Source organism: Crocodylus porosus, unplaced genomic scaffold (genome assembly GCF_001723895.1).
Source record: "Crocodylus porosus isolate Cpor-Errol unplaced genomic scaffold, CroPor_comp1, whole genome shotgun sequence".
In the NCBI taxonomy this organism is placed as follows: Eukaryota; Metazoa; Chordata; order Crocodylia; family Crocodylidae; genus Crocodylus; species Crocodylus porosus.
In genome coordinates, this window is record NW_017728949.1 from 22,172,724 (window position 1) to 22,194,635 (window position 21,912).

At 44.5% G+C, this 21,912-nt stretch overlaps 2 protein-coding genes across 8 annotated transcripts in view; one reads left to right on the top strand and one right to left on the bottom strand.

The window, feature by feature from the left end:
- Positions 1-557: 557 nt before the first annotated feature.
- On the bottom strand, positions 558-3,753 carry CUNH2orf69 (chromosome unknown C2orf69 homolog). The gene is made up of 2 exons (XM_019554281.1): positions 3,246-3,753; positions 558-1,541 (listed from the first exon to the last, which is right to left on the bottom strand). The coding sequence occupies exons 1-2, from the start codon at positions 3,696-3,698 to the stop codon at positions 708-710; spliced, it is 1,287 nt and encodes a 428-aa protein (XP_019409826.1). The 5' UTR covers positions 3,699-3,753; the 3' UTR covers positions 558-707.
- Positions 3,754-6,937: 3,184 nt separating this feature from the next.
- Positions 6,938-21,912, top strand: part of LOC109322969 (glutamate formimidoyltransferase-like) — a 34,276-nt gene continuing 19,301 nt past the window's right edge. Inside the window, exons 1-3 of one of the 7 annotated variants that reach the window (XM_019554286.1) lie at positions 18,126-18,233; positions 18,973-19,086; positions 20,941-21,082. In XM_019554286.1, the coding sequence (XP_019409831.1) occupies positions 20,950-21,082 (133 nt within the window). In that variant the 5' untranslated portion in view covers positions 18,126-18,233; positions 18,973-19,086; positions 20,941-20,949. Of the gene's footprint in view, positions 7,022-15,990; positions 16,021-18,122; positions 18,239-18,264; positions 18,477-18,972; positions 19,087-20,940; positions 21,083-21,912 lie in introns of those variants that run through there. The other 6 variants (XM_019554289.1, XM_019554283.1, XM_019554285.1 and 3 more) reach the window with 6 other exon arrangements.

Below are 21,912 nucleotides of genomic sequence, written 5' to 3' on the forward strand. Positions count from 1 at the left end.
AGTTAGTGGAACTTCATAAACATCCTGCATTTTCTGTGACAAAAAGAAAGAATGGATTGGTACCTTTATTCCAAGAATGAAGATCATCTGTACCTCTGCTTCATTTAGTGAAATTTCAGTTGCAGGATATCAAATATCTGCATATGATACATGTCAGTACTGTATAATCAAGAGTGCTCCAAGTATTATTTTCCCCTTTACCAAATAACTAAAACACTGCTGTCTGCTACTGATAGAAGCCAAGTCCTGGAACATTAAAGCTAATCATGCAAGTAAGAGTGGACTTATATTCAAAAGTGCCAAGCACCTTCAACTCCTTTAAAAAGTTAATATATTAACTTAAGGAGCCTAATTTTATAGTCATGCAGATTTTAAAACTTTGCCAAGAGAAGCAAGTTGCAGGTTAAAGGCAAACATTCACACAAGAGCTCTATATGACATGTTAAAAATGGTCTTTATATGGACCAGTTACATTTCTTCTTTCAGGACTCATATGATCTCTCTTGTCCAAGGCATGTCAACGCTAATACACAAGACTAAGACTTTTTTTTTTAGCCCTGGAATTTATACCCAGTAAATATTAGCAAAACATAATGGATCTAGTATTCTCCAGAAACGCAACTCAAAACAAATTGTAATTAAAGTTACAAGATTCACAATGTTAAAAGTGCTTTTGCAAGGACTTCAATACACAGGTGCATGGAGTCTCAAAATACTTCATGAACTCTGAAGTGGTTATCTAAGGAAGGGATTTCATCTGCAAAATGAAGCTCATCATTGACTTGTACACCAAATTCTTCAAGGGTCTCTACAAATTTCTCATGCTCTCTCCCAATCCATGATCTCATTGTATCAAACACTTGGTAAGGTGTAACATGAGCATGAACTGCAATCCCTGTCTGTGCAAATTCTTTCAGGACTGCCGGGTGAGTAACCCAAGTACTGCTTCCTCCAGAGTGACCACCATCCAGCCAATAAATTGCTTTTATATTTTTTATGAAGGCATCTGTGTTCTTGTCCTTTTTAGCTTCCTTTAGCTCATAAAGCAACTGGTTCAAAACCACACAGCCTTTGCTGAAGCCAACCAAAGTGAAAGATGCTGCACCTGTAATAGTTGGTGTACCAAAACTCAAAGTGCAGTTATCAGAAATTTCACCGTTTCTCTCTTTCTCTGCCACTGGGCAGCCATTTGAAGTAAGAGCAGACTGAGATTTACAAGCAGTTATCTTTGCATCTTTGTGGACACCATACGTGGTCTTCTGGGACAGCAAAATGTTCTGAGAGACTCTGAATGCATTAACTAGTAATGCACGAAGGTGTTTGAAGGCTCCATAGTCAGTGCTGTGTTCTGGTGCTCCAAACATGTTGCTTGCCACAAAATTGTCATAGCAGCTGAATTTGTGCAGATGCATACGGGAGCATTTCACAACCCAAATAAAACTATTAGGGAATCGGTGAGCAAGCATGGTAGCAACATTTTCAAAACTCCAGTGCTCCCACTGAAAGTTTTCTGGATGACTGGACATAACATCATGATAGTTCTGAAAGAAAGAAGATAAATACATTACTACCATTGTGACAGACTTCTGGGGTACTAATGATCAAGCGTTTCATTAACCCCGTCTCCCACAGAGGTAGTATGTTAGCCTGAAGTCAGGCAGAAGGCAGGGTAGAGTGGCTTCTCATAAACCAATTCAGAAAGACGTAAGCCTTTATAAGCATCGGGCAAAAGAAGCTGCTGCTTACAAAAATCAGCTACTTTATAAGTTGCCTCTCTGCTGTGCCTTCTGCCCTCTCACCTAAGTACACATGAGAAGAGACTACAGCCAGCTGACAGAGGGAAAAATGAGTCTTTAGGACTGTTCCATCTTGGAGGCATGTGGCACCCCGATCTGGCCCAACATGGGGTGAAATAAGACCCGTCCTTGTCAAGTATTTTGTCTGCGTTGCTCTTAATGCAAGAGCTAATAGGAATTCCATTAACAGAAATGGGACAGTGGAATATCAAAGAGTTCTTGGGATTTATTTTCTGACCCTTTATTAGGGTAGACTTAAGCAGGATGAGCTATTTAAAACTAAATGAGTCAGACTGACTTTAATGATTGTTATATTTAAAAGAGAATTAGCTTGATAATGAAACAGTATTAAAGGTTTAAGGACAGACAATAGTGAAATAGTGTCTTTTGTGAAATGCCCCACATACAATAAAAGTCAATGTTATCAGTAGCTTATTAAGTTCCAGTTTTAGCCTTAGAAGCGAGTTCTTAAAAAACAGTAAAAATAATTAACCCCCACCCCAGCACTGGCAACCCTCGTGGGATTAGCTTTTTATGATAATATACATGCAATTAACATGATTTCTTAGTTCAAATCTGGCATTTCACACATCATGAACATACATAATGCTTCCAATCTAATGAAACTATGACTATGGCTGTTACACCAGCAGATCAAGAGAAGCGACTCTTCCCCTCTATTCAGCACTGCTGAGGCCCCATCTGGAGCACTGGTCCCATTTTGGGCCCCTCACTACAGAAAGGCTGTGGACAAATTGGACGGTCCAGCAAAAAACAATGAAAATGGTGCGGGGGCTAGGGCACTTGACTTCTGAGGAGAGGCTGAGGGAATTGGGTTTATTTAGTCTGGAGAAAAGATGACGGAGGAGCAGATTTAATAGCAGTCTTCAACTACCCGATGAGGAGTTTGAAAGAGAATGGAGCCAGACTGTTTTCAAGGGTGGCAGACGACAGAACAAGGAGCAATGGTCTCAAGTTGCAGCAAAGGAAGTTTAGGTTGGATACAAGGAAAAACTCTCGCAAGGAGGGTACTAAAGCACTGGAACAATCTACCCAAAGAAATCTGTGTAGATGCATACAGGAACATTTCATAACCCAAATAAAACTGTCAGTGAGCACCCTGAGCAGTTTTTAAGACATGGACAGACAAAGCCTTGGCTGAGGTGAGCTGGTTAGGGCCGGTTCTGCCCTCCCGAGGTCCTGTCCAGCCCTCATTCTCTGCAATTCAGTATGGGACAGAAGACAGTGTTATCTGTTTGCCCTTTCTGTACAGGATAGGGGGACTTTTGCTTTGGATCTGCTCAAGTCTGACACACCCAGGCAGGAATATGCCGATTGCCCTGCTTCCCCGCACAGTCCCCCTGGCACCTTCACTGTCTCCTTCTACCTGGGCACGCTCAGCCCAGCCCAGCTCCCCCGGCCCAGGCAAGGAGGCGCGCGGGCCGGTACCTGCACGTCCCCCGGGAAGTACACGACGTGATGCTGGGGCTGAGGCGGCGGCTGGCCCGGCCCCGGCCCCTCCCCCGCCGGCGTCGGCGACGGCGGCAGCAGCAGCAGCTCGTTGGCCCGTTGGGGTTCGGCGCCCGGCACGTCGGGCAGCCTCAGCCACTGGGCACGGAGCCGCGCGGCTGGGGAGCCCGAGGGCCCCGCGGCGCAGGCGGCCGGGCCGCCGCACAGGCTCATGTTCCGGGCCAGGCAGAGGAAGGCAGAGCCCACAAGGCCCCTGAGCAGTGCGGCGGCGGCCGGCGGACAGCACCTGCTCACGGGAGCCGCCAGCCTCGCTCCCGCAGCCCGCCCGCACCTGCCTCCCGCCCACGGCTCGCGGTAGATTGCGCCTGCCCAGCGGCTGGGATGGGTGGGACCTTCCACGGGGCGGAGCCTGGCCCAGAGCTCTCCTGCCATTGGCTGGTTCACGCCCAGCGGCAGTTGGAAGCGCGGGAGGGGTTCCGGGAGTGAGGCGCATGCGCAGTACTTGGGATCGTTGCTGTGTGTTGGATTGTTGGTTCGCGAGGTGACGTGGAGGTAATTTCAAAGGCAAGTGAGGCTGAATCCTAGCGACTGGTCCCGTGGCCCCTCGGGCAACCTTGCAGCAGGTGGCACCGACGTGGCTCTAGTAGTCAGCGCTCCGAGGCTGCTGGAAGGGTACGAGAGCCACGTGCTCCGCTGTGTCCAAACCGTGTGACGTCACTACGAAGCAGAGTGGCCCCGCGAGGTGATGCCATGTGGGGGTGCTCTCCTCAAGGAGTGCGATGTCTCGGTGTGTCTTCACAGGGCCACCATGGCGCCATCCCTCCAGGCCATGTTGCAAAGCCAGCTAAAATACCATCTTTATATGGGTTTATTTTTTTTTAAAGCATCTTAAAAAATAAATACATTTTAAATTTAAAAAAAAATACGATTTTTTAAAAAAAAATAGTTTTATTTTTATCCACTCTGCTGATGGCTTCATTTTCCTCAGAGTCCTCTGGCAGTTCAGTGAGTGACATGGACAGGTGTAGCATTCCCATAGCCAGTTCAGGACAACATAGGTGAAGCGGACCTAGTGGTTAATTTGGGACAAAGAGCCAGGATGGCAGGATCGTCTTCCTTGCTCTACCACCAGCCTGCTGTTTGGCTCTGGCCCACATACTTATTCCCCCACTAAGCAAGGTGTTGCTTTGTTCTGCTTAAATGGCAGTTTTGGGGTGCCTAACTGATGTCACCACGATTAGGTAGAATTGCAACCAGCTAGGCATGCCTCAGCATAGATTAAAACTCATTGAAAGGTTGGAGAGGTGAAATAGGGTGTCACTGGAGGTGCCTAAATATTGCTGTGTCTTTTGCTTGGCAGAACAGGAAGGCCTGCAGGGGTGTCCTAACTCCTCAATGAAAGAGGAGAATTTTGTATGAGGAGAACGCAGGCAGAATGGATTCCCTATGCTTCATAAGTTTGCTTTTCCCCAGCCCAAAGTCAGAGTCTTAGCAGCAAGGTTGAATTTGTTGCACTGTCTAAGTTCCCATATCTGTAATAGAGTTAATAATAATACCTCATAAATTTGTTTTGAGATTATTTAATATAAGACATTTTTCCCTAACTCCAATCCACAGGAGACATAGTACACAATGTATTATTGCTTCATTTGAGGATGGAATAATTGATCTTTTAGGGATTTGGGCAAGCAAGCTTCTTTATATATACTTTGGGGGGCGGGGCAGGACCATAATTAGAGCAGCTCTGATATATTCAGTATCCCACTTATTCAGTTAGCTTTAGTTAAAGTGCCCCCACTACCATTTTGAAGCGTGAGGATGCTGAATATGTAAGATGCTGAGGAGCAGCACATTACGGCAGTCATCCTGAATGTCTGATGTGGCTTGCAGGTGTAAGGTTTGTGCTCGTAGAAATTTGGGGGGCCCAATGTGAGTTCTTAAGTCAATCCTCCTTCCCAACCTGGCATCCATATTCCTCTGTATTGTTATATAGATAGTTATTTTGCTGTATTTTAAGCAAGAGTAATACAGCCTTATCACAGTGTTAGTATAAATGAAGAATAATAAGTTTTATGGAAAAAGCCATTCATGACTCATTAAAGAAATGGCCAGTCTGGGCACCCTGGAATGCCTGGACCCAGGACAAATTTTTTGGTTGTTCTGGAGTTTTACTAGGTTGAAACTTTGGCCATGGAGTGGTTCCACTGCTGTTTTAGGGCCTAGATTAGAGGAAGATTATATTTTTCCTCAATACACAGTCAGTGTACCAGGTAGGGAGGGCTTGGCCCTTAGGATTGTCAGCAGCATTTTTTTCCCAACATACTTTCATTTTTTTTATCCAGAACTACTTTGTGTCCACACACGAAAATTCTTGTTTTTATTTATCTGGCATCTTATTCCATTTGAATTACATTGCATTGAAAATGGCATCGTTTTAGAATTAGTTATACTGCTCTAGGGTGCATGTGGAGACATTCTTGTTTGTTTGGATAGTCATCTCACTGCTGTCCCATACCACTTTGCTTCACCATTCGGTTGCCTGCCATCCACGCCTATGGCACTTTGACTGGATAGCACTTCCCTGTTTAAATCCCAAGAAGCAGCCAGGTGTGTTGAATTACAATGATTTTCATAGATTGGAAGGGGCTGGAAGGGACCTAGAAAGATCATTGGGTCTAGCTCCCCTTGCACTAGCCAGGAAAGACAGCTGGGGTGAGGTGAGGTCTGAGTCCCATCCAGAGACCTTAGATTTTCCTCAGGAGAAGCACATGTCCCATCCCACCATAACAAGGGTCACTAGAATGTGAAGGTTCATGAGCAGCTGGAGCAGTAAATGATGGAGCAGGGGTAGTAGCCCTAGTACACAGCCCAGTGCTTTGATGAAGCAAAGTTAGTCCAACAGATTTGCAGGAATACTACAGAGAAAAAACTTGCAGTAGTGCTTATGCACTTACTATAGTATTAGGTAGTATTTTTGTCAGGGAGGCTGCCACAGAGCCCCAGCATGTGCTGGAGAGTTTAGGTCAATGTGATCCTGTGGTAGTCTGAGGCTACCGTGGAAACTAAGTTGCAGCCAGGCCGCCCAGTACCTGATTGTTCTTGTTCATACTCTCCTGCCATGCCTTTGGTGTTAAAGAAAAATCCAAAACAAAGTAAATACTGGGAGGTGTGCCTCTTGGATCTTACTGCAACCTGGTTAGGGCTTTCTTCCTCTTCACAGGGATCCTCCATCCCCCATATCCTGACCTTACCATGCCAGATGTTCAAAGGTGCAAAACTTCATTACGGTCTCTACTTAGTGTATTCACACAGTCCTAAGAGCTTCTAACGACTGCCTGCTGATCGCGCTACGGCCTGTCCTCACCGATTGAGAGATTCCTAGGGCCTCAGGGGTTCCCAGGTATCTGGTCAGTTCTTATTTTTATTCCTCCTTTTGACCTTGGGTCAATTCCTTTTCATATTGCTCACATGGCTATAACCTGTGGCTGGTATCCCAACTGAACATCTGAGTCACAGTGTTACTTCACCTAACTCTTCAAAATACAATCAGTGATCCACAGCCAGCCTGACAGTCCCTTGGTTCGGCTCCTGTGCCCCTTTACCACTTGGGGAAAACCCGTCTCTCCTGAGCAGTTCCCTTTAATAGGTCCTCTTCTCTACTCTCCTGCAGGTAACAACCAAGAAGTGCTGCACTCACCGGCCCAGCTCCTTGTCCAACCCTCTTGCAAAGCTCCTGTGCCAGCTGTCACCTTAAGGTAAGCGCCACTGTCTTCCTTCCTTTCTTTCAGTCCTGGTTAACTACCCAACTTTGAGTCAGGTCAATTTCCACCCCTCCTGACGGTGGGTGTGGGCTCGAGCTCCTGTTCCTGCTGGTGTCTCTGGGACAAACTAACCCACCTGACCCCTGGACTTTTAACTTCTGGGTCATTGGCCAGAACCTATCAGTGCAGGCTCCCATCACAGACCCGGGAGCTGGACCTGCTTGCGCTGCTCTATTTTATTGTCTTCTCTCACCCATACAGATTAAGGTGCCCTCTTCCCTGCAGCAGTCCATCTGAGCTCCATCCACCTGTCACAGGTACCCTTTCCACTGCAGGTTCTGGAAAGGAGGTTTTCTCAGACATCTTAGAACTGTCTAGCCTGCACAGTCTCAGGACAGAAATCCAGAATGACATTGAGCCAGAAATAGCTTCAAGATCCAGTTGACAGTGCTGGAGAGGGAGCTTCCATCAGTAATAATCAGGAATCCTGGTTTTCTCTGTTTAAAAATCAGAAATTCTCTGATAAAAATTGCAAAATTTCTCATTAGAAAACCTGAAATCTGCATTTTTCTGCAATTAAAATGAAACACCACTATATACATAGGTACCAGGTGACAATCCCATTGCAAATAAAGGGTGGCAAGGGGGCCAAAAAACCTTGACTCAACAGGGAAATCCAGGAAAGCCTAGGAATGAAAAAAGAGGCATACAGATGGTGGAAGCAGGGGCTAGCCACTAAGGAGGAATATATCTACTTGGCTCACACTTGCAGTAAGTTATTGATAAAGGCCAAGACAGCAATGGAACTGGCAACTAAAAATAAAGACAACAAAAAGTCCTTTTTCAGTTACATAGGGAGCAAAAAGAAGGCGCATGGTAATACAGGACCCCTACAGGATAGGCTAGGGCAATTAGTAACAGATAGGAGGGACAAAGCTGAGCTTTTCATTGAGTTCTTTGCATCAGTATTCTTGAACATGGGTGTAGACATATCACTAAATGGGACTATAGACAGGCACAAGAGGGACACCAGCCCACCAATGGTTAGTGTTGACGTAGTGAAGGGACACTTGGAGGGGCTTGATGTGTTCAGGTAAGCAGGCCTAGACAATCTTCATCCAAGGGTGCTGAAAGAATTAGCCAGTGTCATAGCAGAACCACTAGCAAAATTCTTTGAACCTTCATGGGGCTCAGAAGAGGTCCCAGGGGACTGGAAAAGGACCAACGTGGTCCCTATTTTCACAAAGAGGAGGAAGGAGGATCTGGGTAACTATAAACTGGTTAGTCTCATCTCTATCCTTGGGAAAACCTTTGAAAAAATTATTAAGGCTTACATTTGTGCAAGTTCAACAGGAAAAATAATGCTGAAGGGTAACCAGCCTGGATTCATAGCAGGTAGATCCTGCCTGACAAACCTTGTTTCTTTTTACAGCCAGGTCATAAACTGCTTAGATGCAGGAATCAAGGCAGATTTTAAAAAAGCCTTTGATATGGTGTCATGTTCATTCCCATAAAAAAAACTAAGCGGCTGTGACTTAGATGGTTATGTGGTCAGGTGTGTGGCAAATTGGCTAGTGGAACGCACCCAGAGAGTGGTGGTTGATGGCTTGGTATTGACCTGGAAAGATGTGGGCAGTGGTGTCCCCCAAGGCTCGGTCCTTTGACCGGTGCTGGTCCAATATCTTTATCAGTGATTTGGATGAGGACATGATGAGCACACCGTCCAAATTCACAGACGACACCAAATTATGGGGCAAAGTAGACACACTGGAGGGCAGAAAATGGATTCAGGTGGATTTGGACAGGCTGGAAAAGTGGGGAGAACAAAACAGGATGCAGTTTAACAAAGATAAGTGCAAAGTACCAATGCATTGGTAGACCACAGCTGGAGCACTGCATTCAGTTTTGGGTGCCGCAGTTCAAGAGGGATATGGATAACCTTGAGAGGGTCCAGAGGAAGGCCACTCATATGGTTAGGGGCCATATGAATAGGTCCTATGAGGAGAGGTTGAGGGACCTGGATCTCTTTAGCCTCTGTAAGAGACGACAGAGGGGATCTGGTGCCTCTCATTTCCAACCTGCAGCCCTCCACTGCCCCCCCAGGTGCCCAACCCATAGGCTCCTAGCCCTGTCAGTGCCTCTCACTCCCCACCTCACAGCCCCCCTACCCCTGTTGGTGCCGCACCCTTGCTACCTGCAGCCCTACATTCCCTGCAGCCCTGCCGGAGGAGGCCCCCAGCGTCCAGGGCTATGGGGCTGTGGAAGGCGGCAGCTGCTGTGGTGTGAGCGAAGTGTGGAGCCCAGCTCCCCCTCCCCTGTGGGTGGCATGGCTAGAGTGGAGCTTATGAGGGGGAGGGGCAGCTGCAGGATAAAGGCTCCCTGCCCTGCTGCCCTTCCCCTGTGGGGCCTCCGCAGTCCAGTGGGCAGGACCTGGCAGGGCAGAGTGGGGTGGGGCGGGGAGGTTTGGTGCTGCTACTGGGAGTCCTATGCCGCCCTGGCAATTTGCTCTTGGCCCACCTGGCAGCAGCGTGGCACACAACACTATGCTACTACCCCTGCTGCTGCCAGGTGAGTAGGGGGCACCTCACCGTGGTGGCACAGGGCTCCCAGTGGTAGCACTGAGCATCCCCACCCCACACTGCTCTGCCTGCTGTGCTGGGTCCCACCTGCTGGGCTGTGGAGGCCCCATAGGTGGCAGCTGGGGCTTGGATGCTGCTGCGGTGGGGTGGGAGCAGGAGACTGTGGATCTGGATCCCTGGCCCTCATCTACCCCCGCTCTTTGCACAAATCTGGGTGGCACGTGCCCCCACATGCCCTCTGTGGGGAGCGTGTGTAGTGGTGGGGAGCCAGCCCTCCTGCTGCACCCCGGATGAGCTGTCCACGACTCTGTCCCACTGCCCACCCCAGCTGGGCAGCGCCCCCAGATCCTGCCCAACTCCCTCCCTCACTATGGGGGGGCCTCAATTCCACCCCTGGCCCCCAACTTTCCTATGGCTAGCCGCTGTGGGATCTGCTCTTGGCTGCCACATGCATGTGTGCAGCACACATGCACATGGTACCCCCTGCCTGATTGCCCTCTTCCCGCTCTGCCCAGCTCCTTGCAGGCTGAAATCGTCAGCCTGGAAGGGGAAACTCGCCATTTCCTGCGGGTTTTTTTCCCTTTAAAGGAGAAAATCTGCATTTTTCTTCTTAAAAAAGGAAACCCACGTTTTACTGCGTTTTTCTGCGGCAAACAGAAAACCCAGATTTCCGGTAATAATGATATATTGTATCAAAATAAACTGGCCAGTACTGACTGTTTAGGAAGATTTAAACAACTTCATGTCAGGCAGCAACAGGATGCCACCAGGTTGGGTGGACATTATTATATGATGCATCCTCAAATTTCCACCCAGGGAGGTTTTATCATCCTGAACTCTAGCAAGCTCAAAATGGTGTCTGCGCCAGAAAATTGAATCTCACAAAGTTCTTATTTTCCTGAAACACTGAATCCCACAACTATGGACCCGGTATGCTGGCCTGACCCCTCATTCTGTGTTGCTTGATGTTCTGTCTCAGGGCTGTCCAACTTCACTGTGACCATATGTGATCCCCGGGCAACATCACATACCTGCTGGGCCATGTGCTTCAGGGACGTCCCCTGGGAACCAGCCCTCAACCCTTGCCATGTGCCCCTGCAATCCCTTCTTCCCCCTGCCCATACTGTCTGCACAGGCAGTAGTTTGGCTCCCTTGCCCTCCTCCTGTGTGGGCAGCGCTACCAGCTCATGGTCCTTTCCTGAGCTCACCTCGCTGAGAAGCAACCACAGGCTGTTTCTTCCAGGCTATATGGTGTCCCTGCCTGCGGGCTGCCTGTTGGACAGCCTTGCTGTGTCTCACCAACCCTCTGTTGCCATCTGGCTCAAGATTGTGGCACAGCAGGGTAAAAGAAAAAAATCATTTGGCGATGTTTGTGTTTTAATGCTGTAGGAAAAAAATTGCACTGTGGAACTTTTAATTATTTTGATATGAGAGATTAGTAGTCTACGATTTTGGATAACAACAGCTTTTGTTGTTTCTCCCTCGTTTCTTAACACCTGATAAGCTGCAGCCCTCATGGAAATGGGCATTGCCCACGTCAGAAACTCTGTTAGATCTCTGAAGAAAGAGGACAAAAAAGGACATGTCTGCTGATCTTATGAGAGAATGCTACCAGAGAAAGCACATTTATGTTATTCATTTAAATCATTTCACTGGTAATCAGCAATAACTTGCATGTCACGGAGAAATATCCCTTTCTGTGATGAATTTCAAGGTTGGCAGATAAGAGGCATGTAGGTTCCATGTGTGGTCTCTGTAGAATCTGGGAAATCCAACCATTCAAATCTGGTTGCAGATTTGAGTTGATCAGCACCTTCTTAATAGCCGACCAGACCTGCAGTGGAACAGCTTTAACAGTTAAATTATCAAAGCCAGCATGGTTATCTGTTGGTTATATCAGCTATAAAAATGATATCTGTCAGGGTTGTGATAGCAATATGCTTCTCCACGGGGAAGGGGGCTCTCATGTCGATACTTCATGGTGTGCCCTGCGTGGATCTTCTGGAATTGGAGTGGCCAACCTGTGGCATGGGCAGCCTCTGTGTGACACATGGTGGATTGTGTAGGGGACAGGCAGCACTGTAGCAGATTGGGCAGAAGACCAGAAAGTAAGAGCATCAGATCAGGCAGGGAGCATAGGGCAGGAGGCAGAAAACAGAGCAGCAACATGATTAGGGAGTAGAAAGGTGAGTAGCTGATTGGGTAAGGGAAAGAGATTGGAGTGGCACTCAGGAGGGGTGTGGGACTAATTTATGGCACACCTGCCAAAAAGGTTGGTGACCCTGTTCTAGAACAGTGGTTCTCAACCTTGGTAGGGCTTTGTTACACCTTATTCTGAGCTGCACAAATGGTGATCAGTGTTAGTGCTAGCTCCAGTTTGGAGCAGTCACACTGCGGGCCAGAAGGGACCTGGAGGACTAAAAGATAAGCATCCTCCCCTACTATTCTGGGCTTCCCTTCTGCCCCCCCCCCCAGAGCTCTCTTGTTTCCCCCCTGCACCTGAGGGCCCCTCCCTCCGCCTCTTGGGGTTCTCCCCTCTACTCCCAAAGCATTACTTACTTACAAGGTTAACCTGTTGTGACTGGGCAGACATTTTAACCCTTTTCTGGGACAGACAGCTTGGGCAACAGTAAGTGATCAAGGGGTGGTGTGGGGCAGTGAGTGAGGACCTGGGGTGCTGGAAAGGGGTGGGGGGCAGTGGGTCCAATCCAGGCCAGTGGGAAAGGGTAGTGGGTGGGCTGTTTACACTAAGGTATAGCCTGATGTGGCTGCACCTTATTGTAATGTGAGCTGGGTAGCACGGATCAGAGAAAATCCTGATCTGGAGTGGCATAACTTTGAGCCACATAACAAGTACTTAAAACCAGTTTCAGGTGTTAATATACAGGCAATCCAGGGGTTAAGAGCTCCAGGAGCCGCCCAGAATTACTGTGTAATGAGGCCCTTAGATTCAGGGCAACCTTTGGAGAATGCCAGTTCTTTACTTTCACTCATTTTTTGACTGGAAAAATAATAGAACAGTTCTTCTTTTACAAAGAACTCAGGTCAGACATGTTTTTAACATGGTGGATTCCTATTTGAAAACTCTGGGTTTATCTTGTGAATCATATCTAATAGTACTAACGTTGCATGGCATGCTGGGGAACCTTGAAAGGATCTCAAGGCACCTCATAGTACTGTGGTACCGTGGTTTAGAATCACTGTTCTAGAAAGTAAACTTCTGTATGTCAAAATTTTGCTGGTCATCACAGTTCTGCAGCACTATCCTGTTCTGCTGCCTGGAACATCTCCTGTGCGGCTGGGCAGAGAGCTGCTCTGGGGCTGGGGCCTGGATTTTATGGCAGTGACAGTGTGGTCTGGAGATGGGGCAGAGCTGTGATCCACTGCCTGTGTGCCCCTGTCTGCGGCATGCAGGCAGCAGATTGCAGCTGTACCCCAGCTCCGGGCTGCCCCCTCACCACCCCTAGATCCTGGCCCTGGAGCAGCTCCTTGCCCGGCAGAAGTGGTGCATGTCCTGCCCTGCACTGTCAGGGCCCACTGCTCCTGGGGTCTCCATGGAAACCAGCCGTGAAGTAGGCAGGGGCTGCTGCGAAATGGAGTCCACTGTGGGCTGGATCTGGCCCCCAAGCCAGACTTTGCCAGCCCCTATGTTAAGTTGTGCTAATGAAGCCACTCCAGAAAAATGTAAACCTAAAGCCACCTTTTTTTCTGATTGCTAGGAAATCTGAAGCACACAGTTTATATTAATGATGGTCTGGATTGCAGAGCTCAATGGGGCTTCCAGCTGTTGAAAATGATTTTGGCCCAACAAAAGGAGATGAATGGAATAGTAAGAAAGGCATCCTGGGAGATTCTGAGGTGGACCTCAAGTTCTAGAATGCACTGAGGTAGCAGTGGAACATTGCACAATGAGGATTTTGTCTTGAATGTCAAGTGGTTGTTTAAAAGAAGTTCACTGGGGTGTGGATTATTGACTCTCAAAGGAAATTGATTAAGCTAATGTAAACAAAACAGTGTGGATGTTCTTCTGTTACACCAATGTTGTTGTAGTACAGAAATTTATGCTGAAAAAGCTCTCATGTAGACAAATTCTTCTACATACAAATTCTACTTTATTTAGGAAAACCAAGCCAATGATCAAAACTGTACTTATAAAATATTAAAATCGAAATCTTCAGTATAACCTGTGGTAACAATTTGAATATATTATAGTAATATGTTTTGTAATTATGAATTCTGGACTAGCAGTTTTAAGGTATGAAGCTTGTGGATATTTTATTTTTCATTTACTAAACTCAGTGCAGAAAGGTGTTGCACTACAAACAGGATTTAACAATCAACTTCAATGTTATTTCCTTTCTATATCTGTCATAGCTCCTACAATTGTGTACTTATATCAAATATATTAGACTTTTTTTTAACAAGATTACCCCTATTCACTCTTTAGTTTTTCTGTTACTGCGTAAGTGAAATGTTTGCTGTACATGGATAATGACAAAGTCACCACTTTAAATAGTCGTGTGATCTCTTCAGGAGCATGTGTGGTGGGAAAGGATGGTTTAGTGCATTGAGCATGGAACTAGAATTCAGGGTTCAGTTCAGTTCCTGACCTAGTTATGGATTTCTCATGAGACTAGTTATTTCATTTACCCTGTGTCTCAGATCCTTAGATGGAAAACAATAGTCTCCCTAAAATTTAGTTGGGACTTGAGAAGTTTAGATACAGTGATGATTAGGGATATGTGAGTTGATCGACAGGCCCAGACTGTTGTAGTGTGTACTTAAAAAAAAGTCACGCAGAATTTAATGAAATGATAATCTTTCCAGAACAGACATGTATGTGCTGTGAAATTCCATAGGATTATTTAAAAACTCATAGAAAAAATATAATTTAATATTGAATTCTACAGATTTGGGTAATAATATGTCTTGATTTATAAAGAACATTTCATCCCTATTAAATTTTACAGTGGTTTTCCATAAGAAAGGTAAGACCCAGTTTTATGTTTGACTTCTGTGGGTTGAGGATATGAGTCTCACATATGAACCAACCTTATAGAACAAAGTAGGGCTTTGCATTCCATAGTTTCAGACATTGTATGGAATAAAATTCCCAAGCAACTTTGATACCAAAGATTCCATTAACTTCAATATCTGTCTGCAAAGTGCCAACAGACTGTTAAGAAATTGTTAGGGATTTTTTTTCCAAGTCATGGTTTCACAATCTTGGTGGAAGCAGGGAATCCAAGAATGGTGTGACGCTTTGGTTGACTGTGGGCATTCTACTTTGACCTTGGAAAATTTCTTTGCTATTTTAATATTCCAAAACTGTATCTCTTTATCTGTGCAAATGCACATATACACATACATATGCATATATAAACACATGCAGTTAGAAGTAATATGTAATGCTGATGGGAATTTCTTGAATAAGCATAATCCCTAGTTATTGTGGATATAGATATCACAGCACGAAGAGAGAGAGACAGTTTAATCTTACTCCAAAAATACTTTGGATTTCAGTCTCTCAAGAAAAATCTGGAGGGCACAGATAGCCAATTAAAACACAGCTTGCTGTTTTATCAAAACAAGATATCTTGGTCCCAAATGAGCCATGTCATACAGAATTTTCTGCTTAAAAATTGATGGCACATTATTTGGACCTGGATGATAATTACTCCTACTAAAAAGCATGCCTTAATTTATAGCAATAGGATCAAAGGATCATAAGAAAATAGGGCTGAAAGGGGCCTCCTGAGAAGAAGATTCCGTTTTTGCCATACCTACGTGCAATCCCTAGAAATTTGCCAGAACATTAAATATAACTTATATAGAAATTGTATTGCACTTATTATACTGGGGGGAACATTTTTAAAACACTTAAACTAAATATGAAGTAGTCAAATTGCAGGAAAGGCAATGTATCACAGAGAAACAATAATTTCCTATAAGAAAATAGTATCATGAAAGAATTCAGTTTCCACAGGTGTGGGTAAGACTAGATAGGTGACATTCTGGGTTTCAAGGCATGCAGGTTATGGCTCCTAGCAGTCTAAAAACAGGTGATAAATTGATTTCATTTTATATTTTCCAGTTCCTTGTGGAAAAAGGTTTCTCATTAATCATAACAACAGCACAGCCAGATCTTCTGTAATGGTTTTCATCAGGAGATCTCAAAGCACTTCGTAAATGAGGTCACTGTCATTTTCCACATTTTATTTTATTCCACATTGCAGGCCACTCCGCACTGTAGCATCTTCATGCCCCAGCCAGCCCCTCCACAGCACGTTGAGCTGGGCAGAAGCAGCCCTGAGGTGGCAGGCTTACCCCCCGCCTCTTCTTCCAGCCAGGGCTGCACTGCCCCAAGTCATCCTGCTGCAGTCCTGGATGCCCATGTAAATGCTGCGTGCAGGGGTAATAAACTTCGGTGTAAACTACACCAGAATTAATTCACATGTAGATGGTCTCTGTGGGTAAGGTACTTGATTAGAAGGTAAAACTGTGACAGTAACAGTGCTAATGTTGAATGAAATGAGAAATAAATGATGGAAACTGAATTTAAAATGATTCAGTTTGATCTAAGTTACCATAAGAAATAGAGGTTTATAAAAAAAAAAAGAGTATTTAACTTAACACTGTCATGTCCTGTTTTGAGTTTTAAAGTGCATATCTTTCCAAGTAATTGGAAATCTCTTTTGTTTTTAATTTTTTTTCAGAAACCTAAGATTGTTTACATGAAAATTATTTTCAGCATTTCTCAAACTAAAATGCATACTTCAAACCTGCAAGCAAAAGATGAATGTTCTGAAGACCACAAGATGGTGCTGTGCAGTGATACTTGAATCATATTAGTGTACAAGTCATCTGTTTATTAAAGTCTTACAAAATAGGCGTTTAGAAGGTGATAGTTGGTGATACAGACCAAAAAGCTTTGCTTTTCTTTTCTTTTTTTGGAGGGGGCGGCTGAGGCGGCAGTGGGGTATTACAACATAATATTTAAGGCAGTACCACAAGGAACTGGTACTTAGTAGTTGATTCCATTCCACCCTATTTATACAGCCCATGGCATAGGGCTGTGACAGATGGAAGAGGAGGAAGCAGTGTGATAGCAATAACACTTCTGTGCTTGAGCAATCCCTGGCTAATACTTAGGGCCCATTATCTGCTGGTGTTAAGTTAGAGCACTTCTCAGGAGTTAGCAGCCCTAGAGACCTGGCACACTAGATTCTGCACTACAGACAGCTTGTGTCTGTCCCAGGGTCAGATCCATTGTTTTTTTTTATGCATCGATTCCCAGTTGTAGGACTTCACAGCTGCCTACCTACATCTGTCTACATAGGGCCTACAACAGCTACCTACGTATAGCTTGCATACATGAAGCTTTGCCTAGGGCAAAATTTTCTCATTTTCATTTAGTTTGACCTAGACAAAAGCTCATGAAAATGAAAAGCACATATGGTTGTATAAGCACTGGTCTGCAAGTATTGGTACTAGAAATGTGAAAAGGAAAGGTGCAGATAAAGTCAGGCCCTAACATCTTAACTGGTATGCCTGCTACAGATACGATGGCAAAAATGTTACCAGATGGTTTATCTAGTGTGCTTCCTTTCTGTTAACGTTGGTGGATCTCCACTAGAGTAGCTGCAGTGATAGGAGCTCATTTAAAAAAGAAAAAAAAGCAGAAAACAGGATAGACCTGGCAATGCCTGTTATAATTTAGTATTTTATTGAGGCACAGCTTGAAAGCCCTGATCAGGAACTAAGGTTCTGTTTTGTTAGCTGCTCTACATGCGTGTAATAGAATGACAGTCCCTGTTCCAAAGTGTATACATCTCTAAGTAGCTTACATGCCTTTTCCCTGTCTGAGCTATTTGTTCATTTCCTACAGCTGAGTACCTGGGCTGGCCTTTTGCCTTGTTGAGTAAGCTGGTTGAGTTGCCATAGCCTGAGCAGCAGTAGTAGGGAGATCCCTCCTTGTTGGGTCTTGGAGTCCCTTCCCTGGCATCTTGTCCTAGAATTGGTATGCAGTCCCCTCATGCCATTTAAAACTGGACTCTTGTGCAAGATAGCACTGCTGAGGCAAGGCTGTGCAGGGCCAGCTTCCAAATCAGCCTCACCCTGTCCTCCATTTTAAGATCCCAGCTTAAAAGCAGTCCGGGAGATTGATATTGTGAATGGGCTGGACAGTACAATTAATGACATTGTCATGCTGGAAAAAAAAAATCTCCCAGAATAGCTTTAGTCTGAGTTGGTAACCCTATCCCAGCTCCAAAGTACCATTTGACCTCGAGAAAACTTGAATTGGTAGCGGCTAAAAATAACTGTGCATGTGTAGATGCGCCCTTTGTACCCTGAACTCCCAGTGTGGTTACAAAGCTAGGCTGGGGTTAATAATCGCCTGCTATTAACTATTTTGATGCCTGCAGAGACCACACAAACAGCTATAGTCTACCCATGTTAGCACAGGGCATACAGACAGCTAGGAGGTGGGGAAGCATGGGGATGTGTGATAGGCTCCGGTTACCAGTCCTAGCAACATCACATGTCCCCAGGGCAGCTGAATCTTCTAGAGACAGAAGGCAAGAAGGAGGCTGCTGGCTGAGTTTGGCAGAATCCCCATGCTGCAGGTTGGGAGTGTGCAATCAGGACCCAGCTAGGAGGAGGGAGCAGATTTTGAGGAGGGGAGAGGGGGTACTGCAGCTACCTGGGCTGGCCTTTTGCCCTCTTGAGCAAACCTGGCAAGTTGCCCTAGCCTGAGCAGCAATAGGAAGATCCCTCCTTGTTGGGGTTTGGATTCCCTTCCCTGGCATCTTGTCCTGGAGTTGGTATGTAGTCCCCTCATGAAATGCAAGATTGGACCCTTGTGCAAGGTAGTAAGGCAAGCCTGTACAGGGCTAGCATCCAAATCAGTCTCACCCTGTCCTCCCTGTTAAGATCCTAGCTTCAGAGTATCATTTGACCTGGGGGAAGTTTGAATTGAGATCAGGAGCTTACCTGCCTTGGACCTCTCATGCTTTCCAGTGTCAAGTCCCAAACATTAAAAAATCATGAGTTGCATCCCAACCCCAAATCATGAGTTTGGCCAAATATCATAGGAATTTTGCTTTGAACATGACATCTGAAAAAAATTGCTTTATGTTTGAATAGCTAGGTTACATTCCAGCCATTTCTGTGTGTGCTTATTCAGAGTTTGGAACTCTTTTAAAATCAAAGTCATGATTCTCACAATAACTTGACTCCAGAAGTGAAGGCTTTAATAAAAGATGCATAATAAAATTTCAAAAGACTGGTTAACAAGGTTCTTTGGGTAAATGTGCTATCTTTTATTAGACCAACTAAATAGTTGGAAAAATTGTTCTTTGCAAGCTTTTGGGTACAAACACCTTTCTTCAGGCGACATAGCACACAGTACACACATCAGCTGGCAAAATGAGGCAGATTTGTGTCCTGTTGTGTTGTTGGCTTTCAGTATAACTTTAGGTAAGTCTCTTACCCTTACTTGTGGTTTAGTTTCCCACCCATTAAAAGAGGATGTTAATACCTCACTGTCTCACAGGGCTTTGTCAGGCTATGATCATATAAACACATGTGTAATCTTACTTATCTGAGAATGTCCATTGAATGAAATGGAACTATTTGTGTACATTTAAATACTCTTAAATATTTGCAGTGTTGTGACCCAAATAATTAATGTTTATAATGTGTTATGAAATCCTTGGATGGAATGCCCAATAGATGCTCAAAGTATTACTAACTCAGGCTTGATGTAAACCTAGGAGTTTTATTGCATGCAAATCTCTGGATGAATGAATTTTTTGCAACCAGTTCTCTCAGATTTATTACTTCCAGTGAGCGGAAATAGGGGGATGCTAGGTAACCACAGTGGCCTCTGATTCTTCCATGCAGCTGGTTATTTCACTTCTTGCTTGCAGGTAGACTGCCTTTATTGCCGGTTTTTGAGCAGTCTTGGTGCAGGGGGAATCAAAACTTGTAAACAAAGGGAGAAATTAAATTTTATTTTTGCACTTCTAGGGGCAGTTCCAAATGCATTTTGCTTGGAAAATGCCAGATAAGACCATTTAAAAGATATAAACATAATAAAAACAGATGACAAAAATTGCATGCTAGTCCTAAATAAGTTCTTTTTTTAACATAGTTATCCACAAAGGGTTAGGGACTTTATCACTGCATTCAATACAAACTTAAAAAACTCCCCTAATTATGTAGGCCCTAATCCAATTAATCAGTATGGGCAAATCCTGACAGAAGCATTAAATTCCATGAACTCCAGTTCCATGCAACTCCATGAAGGTACAAGGATACAATTGCTTAGATCACTTTGCACAATCAAGGTATTAACTTATATGTAAGAATAGAGTTTTGATTGTTTTCTGTAATGGGAAATCTGCATTCTTACCCTCAATGTCTGGTGTTTCTCCAGGTTAGCAATTAACTTCTTACAGAGCTCACAAATCACTGTAAAGCTGCTAATGGCAGTTACTGGTTCTAAACAAAGATATCACGTTTATTGCCTTGTATGAAATACATATTTTGTTTGCAGATAGATGTCCATTACGCAAACATTGTTGGCATGACTGCTTAGGAGAGGCCATAATAGTAACTGACATTTGTCCCGCTCATCAAAAAAGCTCAAGTGCTTCATGAATTTTGCAGAATGGTTTGCAGGTTAGGCAACATCTGAGAGCAGAATTTGGAGATGCAGAAAATCATTATCCCTGTTACTAAAATGAAGGCAGCTCTGTTGTGGAAGATGGCATCTGTTTTACTGGACGCATAACTAACTTGTGTCTGGTTAAAAAAAGCAGAATATTTTCCTATTAGAATAAAATCTTTAGCCTTCCGTTCATTCAAACAGGTGTTAAGATACTGACCTCTTTCACCGTCCCACTTTCACCAAGAGAAATAATTTCATAATAGATTCAAGTTCTTTGTGTCCTGAACTATTGTTCTAGGTTTTCTAGGTTTGATGTGTGCATGATGAAGTCTGCTGCTTACAAACCTTATGTTGTGTATCTCTGATTTAGTTAGCCTATGAGGTGCAGATCTGCTTTGCTTTCAGCCTGATTTCAGACTAGCATTACCTCTCTGTTTCAGTGTTTGTCAGCATCTCAAAAAAAATCACAAGATTTCATTTTTTTTCTTTGAAAAGAAGGCACTGAGGTGATAATTTGATCATTGGTTGCCTTGTTACCAAATAACTATTTCTTTTAAATGCATATGGGTTTTAAAAAGTTCAGAAATAAAACCACAAACAAAAGTGTAAATATGAGAATGGAAGAAGAAAGAAAGTGTACTTTTCTGCTTCTGTTTCAGGGAGTGAAAATGTCTTCCACAAGAGTGAGCTTTCGTTTGGCTGCCTGTTTGCTAAACATTTCAGAAGCCAGAAAAAAAGATGTTGTTGAGAAAGTAGCCAAAGCTGCTATTTACAATGATAATGGTAAGAACAGCAAACAAAATAAGTTTAAATAGTGCTGTATTTCAGGATGATGTTTACTAGGTTGTAGGCTCAGTGGTCCTGGAAAAAAATGAATATTATTTAATTTTTGGTAATATTCTGGTTTTGCTGTTTTATTGATTTTGTGGGGGTTGGGATTTTTAAAAAAAATTGTGCCTTTTGTGCCCCTAGTGATATCACAATTTGTACTTTGGTCTTCCTGCTTTTCTCCCTAGGTAATCTTACTGTACCTTTTATATTCATCTTGGTAATGTGGCCAAGTTTCTGCTTTTTGTGAGATTTCCTTTTTAAGTTCCATGTAATTGAGGAATTACTGGGCTAGTCAAGCAAGTCTCTACACAGCTTATCCCTTCTTTTGCATTGAGGTATTATGCTTTTATGCCTGTTTTAAGAACAACAAATTCCATTTTCTTTAGACTTAGACCATTGGATCCTAGCTACCAGTTTTTTCAAAGTAGACAAATAAATAATAGTCACTGGTGATTGCCAAACAGAATTAAACAAAGAAAAAGGTTTGCCTGCTTGTACACAAATGCCAGGAGCTTGGGGAACAAGCAGGAGGAGCTCGTCCTCCTGCTCAGTGCAAAGAATTATGACGTCATTGGGACCTGGCGGGACTCCACCCATGACTGGACCTCGGGTATAGATGGCTATACCTTGTACAGGAGGGATCGTGTAGATAAAGGGGGTGGGGGTGTAGCTCTCTATGTCAAGGACAGCTACATGTCCCTGCAAGCTGATGTTGGCGACCAGCATGGACAGCTAGAGACCCTCTGGGTAAAAATTCGTGGGGAATATGGCACAGGGGACAAAACGGTGGGAGTCTACTA